Source organism: Spea bombifrons, chromosome 2, assembly GCF_027358695.1.
Source record: "Spea bombifrons isolate aSpeBom1 chromosome 2, aSpeBom1.2.pri, whole genome shotgun sequence".
Lineage (NCBI taxonomy): Eukaryota > Metazoa > Chordata > Amphibia > Anura > Pelobatidae > Spea > Spea bombifrons.
The window spans coordinates 62,731,324-62,742,727 of record NC_071088.1 but is presented as its reverse complement, the minus strand read 5'-3'; the positions used below and the strand labels follow the sequence as shown (position 1 = coordinate 62,742,727).

General features: G+C 41.2%; 1 protein-coding gene across 1 annotated transcript; it reads right to left on the bottom strand.

Moving 5' to 3' along the window:
• Window positions 1-49: 49 nt before the first annotated feature.
• RPA2 (replication protein A2) lies at window positions 50-8,825 on the bottom strand. Its single transcript, XM_053454523.1, has 9 exons — window positions 8,716-8,825; window positions 8,062-8,177; window positions 4,211-4,312; window positions 3,919-4,032; window positions 2,902-2,976; window positions 2,121-2,234; window positions 1,332-1,454; window positions 935-1,029; window positions 50-781 (listed from the first exon to the last, which is right to left on the bottom strand). Exons 1-9 carry the CDS (start codon window positions 8,729-8,731, stop codon window positions 697-699), a joined length of 840 nt encoding a protein of 279 aa, XP_053310498.1. The 5' UTR covers window positions 8,732-8,825; the 3' UTR covers window positions 50-696.
• Between the last annotated feature and the right edge of the window lie 2,579 nt (window positions 8,826-11,404).

Sequence of the window (11,404 nt, the reverse complement as noted above, 5' to 3'; positions counted from 1 at the left end):
ACTTCTAACACTGAAAGGTGGTAAGCAACACAAATATATTTACAAGCAATGGAAAGAAAATGGCTTTATTTTCACTTCTGTAAATTTTACAGAATCTTTCTCAAAATATAAAATATTCTGTTAACCTATAAATTGTTTTCCATAAGACCAAAAAGCAAACTTTGCTTTAATCAGGTTTCAATACTACAAAAAAAAACATTTTATGCAACTTTATTTACAGGTTCAAAACATTTGCAATTTCAACAATTCTTTTAAAGAAAATTATGGAGGGGGGGCAAATGGATAAATATATGATAAAGCCATGTCAAAATGTAAAAAATAGTACAAGTGCCAAATCATCATGTAGGCTGAATTCAATACTAACAAAAACCATAAGGTTAATTTAACAAATCCAACCCTTTAAAGGCATGAACCCATATTTAGCTCTGACATCAATATTCTAAGCAATTTCTATTTAATGTGGACAGCGTTAATTAAGAGACTGTTATTCAAATAAGTAGCTCAAATATAAAATGGTACATAAGCCTATCAGATCTAGGGCCCTCTATGTGCCTGTTTTAAGAGCATGTCAGTCAACAATTATTGATCTGCTTGAAGAATACTAAAAATTAATTGTGCAGGCAAACTGAATTTATGGATGTCTTAGTTCTGCTGTAATATACCATTTTAGTTGGAACACAGTGGGATGTATGCTTCTTAATCTCCATCCGTGGACTTGAAATGGTCTTCATCCACTGTGGAATAAATATGGCCTTCGTTGCTGAGGAATTCCAGAGCTTGCCTGAGTAAAGAAGAAAAAAAATAAAAAAATTATGCACACTAAACCATTGTTTGTGAATCTCAAAGCTATTCCATGTAAAACTAGCTACAAATGTAAAACAAATATATAAACCTTAATTTTACATTGTATCAGATGCATTTAAATGACACATACTTTATTGTGTTCACATTCATTCCATGAAGTCTTGCCTTCAGATCGTCAAAGGCCATACCTTCACTGCCCCTGCAGCTTTTGATCAGATTCAAGATCTAGGACAAATTGACATTTATTTATTTATTTTTTTACAAAAGATTATGGACCTTAAGTTCCTTAACCGATTTAACATTATATGTCAAAGGTGGCTGGCAATGATCTGTAAAAACATATCTTTTCTGCGGCACAGAGGACTAAAAGCAGTTGACGCATTTAATTAATCCTAAAATTAGGAACAGCTTGGAATAAGAGCAGTATTCTACCATTAGCTGGAAAGCCATGATACAAAAATCTATACAAAAAGTCTTTTATAAAACTATAAACACTTCAATGTTTTTTTTTTATTATTATTATTTACCTGGCTCTGATGTGGTGTTAGGCCATTTGTTTGCATATCATTACCACCGTAAACTCCTCCACTGGTGTCCATTCCCAACCTCCCAGGTGTGCTGAGGGGCATGGAAGAGCCACCTCCTGCAGACTGGAAAAAGAGGCATATTCTAGAAAACCTCCAACATTCATATAAAAGTAAATACTTCTTCTACAAAGTCTTATATAACCAGAAATTGTATCCAATGTTCCAGCAAATATACAAATTGAGAGTTTGTCCATTTAACACCTTCAGGACCAGGCTGTTTTTTATTTGTGTACCCTTTGTGACCAAAGCCCGTTTAGCTGTAATTATCTCTTCATCCATTTAGTGTACCCCCACAAGTTATGTATTGTTTTTTTGTTTTTTTTTCTTAGGACAATGGCCATACCAGGGAAGATACCATTCTTTTATAATATCTAATTTCCTATAAAAAAAAAAATTGGAAAAAAAAAAACAATTTGAAAAATTTTACTTCCCCAAAAAACCTAGGGAAAAAACCTGTGAAATAGATTCTACTATTTAGAATTAAGGATACCGTATTCATGTGGATATTACCAAAAAAATGTTTGGTGCATAAGAAAAGAGGATTATGGACACTAACATTAAAACCCAAGAAGTGCTACTGTGAGGACAAAACTGTAATGGGGAAGCTATTAGATATAATTGACTCGGTTAAAGACTCAGTTATGTCATCTAACAAAACATTTCCACATACAAGTTCACAGAAATACAGATACAGGTTTAACTATAACATGCATGTTATTCTGTACCAACCTGACTCTGGGAATTGAGGATCAGGTGAGACTGGACAACCTCCAACATATGAGATACAAACTCATTCATGTCTTCTATTGGTGCAATTTTAAACGCAACAACACTTTTTTTATTCTGGAACAAAGAAAAGTCTCCATGTAATTTTAACATTTTATATAATTTGCTCCTTTTTGAGTATGAGAAGAGGGAATTACCATCTACATATTTTGCTCATACAGTTGAATATTGGGAAGCGCATACAGTGGTACATGAATGGTTTTAACCCCTCCAAGATTCAATTTCTTTCTTCCCTAAGCACTGGGGGTGATTTACCATGTTAACGCCATTATTACCTTTTTCCAATTTTTTGGAAACCACAGATAAAAGCATAAAACATTACTAGTGCTAATATGTAACAAGTCTATAGCAAAGCAGAGAAATTTATTTTTTTGCTGAGTTGCTTCAGATTTTTCTGAAGAAGTTGCCACTACTGAAAAATAACCCAATTTTATGTTTGGCAAAATTCTCGGATTACAGCAACACTAATATATATATACATACACACACACACACACTTCAATAGGAAGACTTTACACATGCGCACTGGGGTCTATACAGATCTGTATGCAGGATTAAGCATTCGTGCATGGCATTTAGCCGGACGAGAGAGGGACATGCATTTGAAAAACAGACCACACAGCTCTCATATGCATTAGAGTGCATAACGATGGCTGGAGTGTCCTTTTAAAATAACAATACGTCTCTACAGTTTAGAGACCGTGATCACATTTATTTTTTTTACCTGGAAGGAACGTAGGTGGCCAGCTACCTTCACGTAACTCCCAGGAGGTACTACTATACTTTCACAGCTTGATTCCTACAGACAAAAAACACATGGGTAATATTAGAACAAATAAAAATACACGTTTCTAGGATTTTTTAAAGCTGCAAAATCACTATTTAAATACCGTTTTTGCTCGATTATAAGATGACCCCCCAAAATCTGAATATTAATTTCTGAAAAAAAAGAAAAAGCCTGAATATAAGACGACCCTATAGGAAAAAAGTTTTACCAGTAAATGCCTCCGGCATTTAGGGGGTTTAAAGGCATATTATGGGGCAGAGTGGCATATAGGGAGGTATAGGGCATTTCAGGAGGCAGAGTGGCGTATAGAGGGTTAAAAGGCATTTCTGGAGGCAGAGTGGCATTAAGGGGGTTAAAAGGCATTTCACAGAGCACTCTGCCTCCAGAAATGCCTTATGCCCCCCATTTAACACCTCCTCCAAACTTACTGGTGCTTCTGAGTCCCCCGGTGCTTAGTCCGGGCAGCGTGTAAAGCTATACGCGATTCGCGTATACAACTTCCGCTCTAAGTGAATCGCGTAGAGCTCTACACACTGCCCGGACTAAGCACCGGGGACACAGAAGCACCGGTAAGTTGAGGGGGGGGCATAGCACAGGAGGATTCAGGTCCCCTGCATCTGAGTCCCCGGTGCTTAGTCCAGGCAGCGTGTAGAGCTCTACGCGAATCGCGTAGACAACTTCCGCTCTACGCTGATCACGTAGAGCTCTACACGCTGCCCGGACTAAGCACCGGGGACTCAGAAGCACCGGTAAATTGGGGGGGCATAACACAGGAGGATCCAGGTCCCCTGCATCGCTGCAGGGGATCTGGATCTTAGTCAGACCTATTTAAGGTCTGATTATAAGACGACCCAATTATAAGACGAGGGGTATTTTTCAGAGCATTTACTCTGGGAAAAACCTTGTCTTATAAATCGAGCAAATACGGTACCACAGAAAAAAAAAACAACTTACATCTGTATCCACCCACTGTCTGACATCCATGGGTGCTGCAGTCATATCATCCACTTTATATAAGATGTTTGTGGGAGCCTTTTCTGCATGTCTGACAATTCCAACAATTGTAACCTACCAAGACAAATGAATTTAGAGCACTGAAGGTAATCATAATAATCCATACTACACTAAACACAAAACAACATTTGGCCTTGGAAACAATTTTTTTTTTTTTTTAAATCTACCTGTTTGTTAAAGGTCATTACAATGTTTAAATTTCATAACTATGTTTTGAAGAGAAATTACTCACCTGTGAAAGCTCAACATCTCCTATCCTGAAAACTTCATCACTCTGAGAGGCAGAGAGCAACTGTGATACGGTGCATGGCACTATCTGCTGCGCCCTGGATCTCTGCGAGAAGAAAAAAAAAACATAATTATACATAGTATAATGTAGTATACATAGTACCATGTATCAAGAAACTCATTATAAAACAAGCTTTAAAGAGGTAGTCAAGACCATTTTTTTCAGGAATAGAGATGGGAAGGTCTGAGGGGGGGCAGCTTTTTTCCCAAAGCCATATTTTTTTTTTTTCTGGAAAAACAAACCGATAATAAATAGGTTTGTGACACAGCATTCAAACTACCTTAAGGTGCTGACTGTGCAATTGTGAATCGCTCTCCCCATCCAATTAATGTTGGAAGATAAGAGGAGATTTTTTTGTGTTGATGGTTTCTTCATTTAGAGCAGGGCTCGACAAATCCCAGGTCGCCATGGCGCCTAGGTGTTTTTCAGCCTGTTACATCCACAAAAAATTGCCCCCGCGTCACCACGCGGGGGCACTGCTGCTGCTGTCTGCCCAGGAGTCTGGGCAGACCAGCACAGCCACTCAGGGCCCGACCCCGAGATCACTCCCACGGAGTGATACTGTAGGCTGAAAACACGGTTGCAGGAAAACCAGCAATCGCGTTTTCAGCTGCCACGGGCAGCTTCAGGGAAGGGGGTGATGTGTTGATTGGGTCCCCACACAAGTGTGGGGACCTGACACAACATCCCCCTGCTGCCTGATCGCTCCATGAGAGCGACAGTGCAGCGTTAACCCCTTCAATGCCGCGATTGCGGCATTTAGGGGTTAATTCCTGTTTTGTACGGGGCTCTGCTGCTGGGCTTCCAGGCAGACCAGCAACAGCAAAAACGAGCCCCCACAAGCCCTTTGATGACTCCTGTAGGCATGGAAGCCTACAGCAGTCATCAAAGAGACTCCCCCCTGCAATGGCTGGTCTGTAGACCAGCAATTGCGTCCCAGCTGCCAGAGGCAGCTTTAGGGACAGGGGGAGAGGGTTCTTCGGTCTCCACATGAGTGTGGAGACCAGCTCCAACACCCCCTGCTGCCTGATTGCTCCACGAGAGCAACAATGCAGCGTTAACCCCTTCAATGCCACAATTGTGTCTGACACATTCGTGGCATTGCAGGGGTTAACATTTGTCCCCACAAGCTTGTGGGGACTAAATATCAGGCAATGCTGTGCTCCAATGGAACATCAGCATTGAAAGAGTTAAAAAAACCTCCTCCAATGCCGCAATGGTGTTACACGTGGGGGCATTTTTTTTTGGATGATGTATCTGTGCTTCCCGGTCCCCAGGTACCATGTGACCATGAAGAACCAGGTACATCCTGGTCGCGAATGGGTTAATACAAAGATATCTTTGGAGATCTCTTTATAAAAAACACACGGGCATCCCTTAAGATTGGAAGAAGTGGGTTCTGTCAAACATAGGTTTCTCTAACAGTAGGCAATAAATTAAGGAATAGACTGCCATCTGAAGTTGTTTTAGCCAATTCAATCAATATTCAAAAACACAAAAAAACATAAGGATGTTGTACTAGATGTGAAATGCATACAGGGTCATCAAACGTGAGAGTAGACAAGGTAAGGTCCAGGGTAAGATGACATTACTGTCACGTAACTATAATTAATTGCTCAGAGTACATGTTTGGTTTTAACACTGTACATATTGCCATTCGGATTAATCTATTTGACTATTATAGATGATAGTAATCAATTGTCTATGCTTATTATATTAAGGGATGCACCGATATATCGGTGGCCAAAATATATCAGCCGAAAAGGGCATTATCGACAAAATGGCGAAATAAAAAGACGGCCGAAAATATTAGCCCGCAGAGGCCAGGCTGCTTCTCTGTGTGTTGGTCACACAGTGTGCGAGCAGCGTCTCTTGTACCAGACAGAAGCAGGAACCCAGCTGAGTCACGTCAATGCACGTGACATGACTTTGCTCTGTTCGTTCTTCCCCTGGGGCAGGACAAGAGAGGTTGCTCACACATCAATAGAGAGGGAAGCAGCAGGTTCCCTGCAGAAGTCTGCAAGCGAGAGATCTGCAGTTCTAGTAAGGGGGTGTACTGGGTGCCTGGGCATGATAGGAGCCAGTACATGCAGTAATTTGGGTATGCCTGGGTACGATAGGAGTGTCATTGCTGTTAATTACATATAATATGAATGGTTTTTTTTTTGTCCAATTTTGATGTGTTACTTTTAATAAAAGTGTGGTTATTTTTATTTTTTTATTAAATTTTCAGTTTCGGTCAAGCGGATCCTGAATTTTCGGTTTCGGTCCAAACTTTTCATTTCGGTGCATTCCTAAATATTGACTGTTCTTATATTATACCTGAAGATTTTATGAAAATGCATTGTTCTTGTTAAATGCAAATGTGTAATTGACGTTTATTTGGAGTATTTTCATAACATTTACTGTTTTGTTTATTTCTATTGTGTGCCATTATGCTCTATAATAAAAGTTGCGTTGTTTACCTGGAAGTGACTTGTTCTTGTTGTGCGCTATACCTTTTAATCGATGCATGTCAAAGAATTTCATAAATTTTTGGTTTAACACACAGCAGATAACCCTTGAAAGTAGGCAGACAAGATTGATAAAAGCTACTGGAAAATATTCTGGATTCCCAATATATATTATGTATGCGAACTTTATCCAGTTGATTTAAGTAGTATGTATTTTTAAAGACCAATGACTGCCTGTCCAAATTTGAATGATGAGTAAACCCCTTCAATCCTCTATGGATGTACCGGTACGTCCAGTCCTTCTTGCAGCGTCAGGGACACATCCCTGCCGCTGCATGGGAGATCAGCCTGTCGTTTGACTGCTGTCTGATCTGATTTTAAACTGCGCGATCGGGCATTCCCTGCCGGGTTGCGTCACTGCAATCTCAATGCACGTCTGTGAGGACCTGTATAGAGATCACAGTGTGATCGGTGCAGGGGGATCGCAGGGAGGGGAGTGAGAAACCATGTCTCTCACCCCCCCTCCCATTCTGAAACAGAGGAGAAAAAAAAAAAAAGTTTATTCATTTAAAAAATCATTAAAAAAAATATAAATACTAAAAAAAAATAATAAAGTGAGCTAAGTGATGTCCTTGTGACATCACTGGCATTAATAACATGTTCAGGAGGTCCCTAAGAGGACCTCTAACCATTTTTTAAAAAAAAATACAAAAAAAATTTATATAAAAAAAAAGATAAGAAAAAAATTAAAAAAACCTTACATCCCACTGCCCTAGCATAACATCTACCCAGTATAACCCTCCTGCCCCCATTCACAACCCCCAAACCCGTTAAGCCATAGGCATAAAAATTATACACCTTATAGTATGTTCCCTGGTGCCGGGAAAGTATGGAAAATCTATATAAATTAGGTATTTCTGAAATCAGTACACCTGAATTGATAAACTTGGATAATTTTGTGAGGATTCAGAGGGGAAAATTTAAAAAAAAATAGGTTTTTTCACATTTTCGCTAGTTTTTACTAAATTTCTCATTCTAAATTTTCAGCTAATCATCCCACTATGGTGTCAAAAGAAAGTTCTCTGTCCTTGAAAAAACAATATATAGTTTACATGGATACACTATCCACAAGAAAGGAGAATAATTGCTAAACCGGCAAAATTGCTATGGAACTTGAGGTACCAAAAACCCCTGGGATTGAAGGGGTTAACAAGCATCAAAGTATAAATATTTCCTATATTTGCATATCTTGTATTTACTAACAAAGTGCTGTCAGCTTGCCTTTGTAGCAAAAAGCATCAGCAAAAGAACATAAGTTATACATTTTAATAACATACATACCGATTTCTTTTCTCCTTGGGTGGGTGCTGGAGACCCAAAACCCCCAGGTGATTGCATGTAACCACCACCGCCTCCTCCTCCCATTCCTGAACCACCGTAACCACCATCAAAACCTCCTGGCATACACAAGAAAAAAAGATAACGCCAATGAGCATACTTTAATATCAAACAATTGAGTCGCTATAGACTCAAGGCAAGACAATAACTCAGTTGAGAAACAAATTCTTATGTGCTTAACTCACACCTAAGATGACCTGTCACATATATCTAAGGGTGCCCCACTCAGAATTTTTGTTTTAAAGTTACAATACTAATAACATAACAAATTAACGTACTTGAAGATTATCCTTGCTAATCCACCGTGTAGCCAAACCACTATATACACACGTTTAATAATACACGAATGTCTTAATGTTTTCCGTTTACGGGTAAATCTATATTTGCGGACACTGTACCTCATGGTAAGGGTGTCGATTACTTCATGAAAAGGACAAATAAGCCTGTCAAACAGCTAGTAGTTTGAAAAAATAACGTTTTGCCCATTTTAATTCTGTCTTGAAAGTCTATATCGTCTCTAACAATTCCCAAGACTAAGTGAGGAAGTGCAAACCTCATCAAACCGGCCCTCCCCAGCCACTCGGTGTCTTAATTTACCGTGATTGTTCCACATTGTGATCCGCCTCGGTTTTCTCCACGAACAAACCTGCTGCGCATAGCACAAGGATTCTTGGCGCGCTGTCCGACCGGAGCCAATCACAGTTCCCGCCCACAAAACGTAGTCGCGCGCCAACTTACGGCAACCAATTAGAATGGGCCGGCGAACGTTCTAGCTAATGTCGTTAGCGTCGCAGTTCAATGATTCGTGGTCGGCAGGTTTCCTGGCCGTCTTTGATGAGGTCATTGTTATTATTATGTATTAGATTTTTATTTACATATTTGGTTTGTTGTTTCTACTACGTCAGTCCCGGTATTTCAGGTTTGGATTTGCGGACAGAGCCGTGAGCTATATCACCGTGTCTTTTTTTAATTTACAAGACGTTTTAGTGACTGATACCTCATACAGCCTCAGCAAAGATAAATGCGTGTTAAAGTACTTTAGCCTTTGAGTGCCACTGGCTAGCGTGGCCACATTCAGCCATTTTATCAGGACACATATTAATTTCATATGTTTCTCACCAGCATGTGTAAAGTGCTGCCCTGGCTTTACATATACCGGTGAGTAACATGTGAAGTGTATAGACCAATTTGAAAAAATAATGTGGTCATCCTAGAGCAGTGATGGCGAACCTATGACACGCGTAGCCATTTGGGGTGACACGCGCAGGATTTCATCCTCGGCTTCTGCACGGCCGCCGAGGATGAAAGAATCTGTGCTGGGGGAACGGGGGGGGGGCGGGACGTGCAGTAGCGTACCTAGTGGGGGGGGCCGCTCATCAGGGGGGTGCCAACTTGCCGGCACCCCTCCAGAGACGGACAGTAATGTCCGCCGCTGGAGGAGCAGGCTCGCAAGGGAGCGGTATCGGAGGTCTTTAACAGACCACCGGCTCCCTTGAGTGATTTTAAGCCGGTTCAAGGATCTCCCTTGAACCCGGCTTAAAATCACTCAAGTGAGCCGGAGGTCTGTTAAAGACCTCCGATACCGCTCCCTCGCGATCCGCGCGGCAACAGCTGTTGTGCGCCGGGGTTTGTTGTCAGATCCCGGCGCACAACACTGAAGCCGCGCCCACCGCTGTCCGTGCCCTCTGAACCCCGTGCCCTCGGAAGAAGACAGAAGAACTGAAGAAGAAGAGGAGCGAAGAGCAGGAAAAGGAGCTGTAAGGAGAAAAGAGGAAAGCATACAGTGAGAGTGGATTGGTGTATGTGTGTGGATTGGTATGTGTGTGGATTGGTGTATGTGTGTGGATTGGTATATGTGTGGATTGGTATGTGTGTGTGGATTGGTATGTGTGTGGATTGGTATATGTGTGGATTGGTGTATGTGTGTGGATTGGTATATGTGTGAATTGGTATGTGTGTGTGGATTGGTGTATGTGTGTGGATTGGTATATGTGTGGATTGGTATGTGTGTGTGGATTGGTGTATGTGTGTGGATTGGCATGTGTGTGGATTGGTATATGTGTGGATTGGTATATGTGTGGATTGGTATATGTGTGGATTGGTATGTGTGTGGATTGGTGTATGTGTGTGGATTGGTGTATGTGTGTGGATTGGTGTATGTGTGTGGATTGGTATGTGTGTGGATTGGTATATGTGTGGATTAGTGTATGTGTGTGGATTGGTATGTGTGTGGATTGGTGTATGTGTGTGGATTGGTATATGTGTGGATTAGTATATGTGTGTGGATTGGTATATGTGTGGATTGGTATGCGTGTGGATTTTTGTAGTTTAAACTATAAATTGCGCAAAATTATGTTTTTTTGTCGAAGTGACACACCACGCAAGTTATGCTCGATTTTTTTGCCGATTTTTGACGCACCACGCCAAAAAGGTTGCCCATCACTGTCCTAGAGCATACTTTCCAATGTCATTTTCTGTGGAACAGTCCTAATTTCCCAGAATTTTGGGGATCATGGGCCAATTAGAGATGTCAGTAGATCTCCAGTGACACTGAAGATCTCTCCTGGCATGCAGAATGGCCTTAGGATGAGGCCTCCTTTGTGGCAATCCATTCTGTTAGTCAGTTTGATTGATGCTACATAAGTCCAGACTTTGCTGTGGCATTAGGGAGCCCTGGAATCGGTTCCATTGTGTCATTGGCTCTGACCTTATGGATCACCCTAGGGGTCCACAAACTTGGAAACATCCTGGTAATAAATAGAACCATCCCATGTGTCCCATCGCATTTTCAGAGGGGGGGGAGCAAGTATAACCGCAACATGGAGTTGCCAGCATAGTCAATTGTAGTGTCTTTCAGGGTCCCAGGCACACAGTTGCACGCAAAACACGCTGTCAGCAAGGTGACTATATAAACCACTTGCTTGTCACCCTTGGAAGGGTTCTTTTACATAGCTATACACTTTGCTCTGTCCATTTTGGAGCCTCAGATAACAGCAAATACTGTCCTAGTGATGGCTCAACTGAGTGTGATCAAGGGGGGTCATGCCTGAGTGGAAATGTCAAAATTGAGCCCAATTGGCCATTTCCCCTCCCTGGTGTCATGTGACTCATTAGTGTTACAAGTTCTCAGGTGTGAATGTGGAGCAGGTGTGTTAAATCTGAAAAAAGAATTATTGCTCTACAAAAACATGACCTAGGCTTTAACCCCTTAACGACAATCCCCGTACATGTACGGGGTTGCCGTGCAACGGGTTAACGACAATGCCCGTACATGTACGGGCTGCCG

What these genes read in the sequence shown, in the direction of transcription:
- RPA2 (XM_053454523.1), bottom strand. An exon ending in GAGATGTTGAGCTTTCACAG is followed by an intron (nt 4,033 to 4,210) that starts GTGAGTAATTTC and finishes TTGTCTTGGTAG; the next exon opens with GTTACAATTGTTGGAATTGT. An exon ending in TCCTCAATTCCCAGAGTCAG is followed by an intron (nt 1,455 to 2,120) that starts GTTGGTACAGAA and finishes CTCTTTTTCCAG; the next exon opens with TCTGCAGGAGGTGGCTCTTC.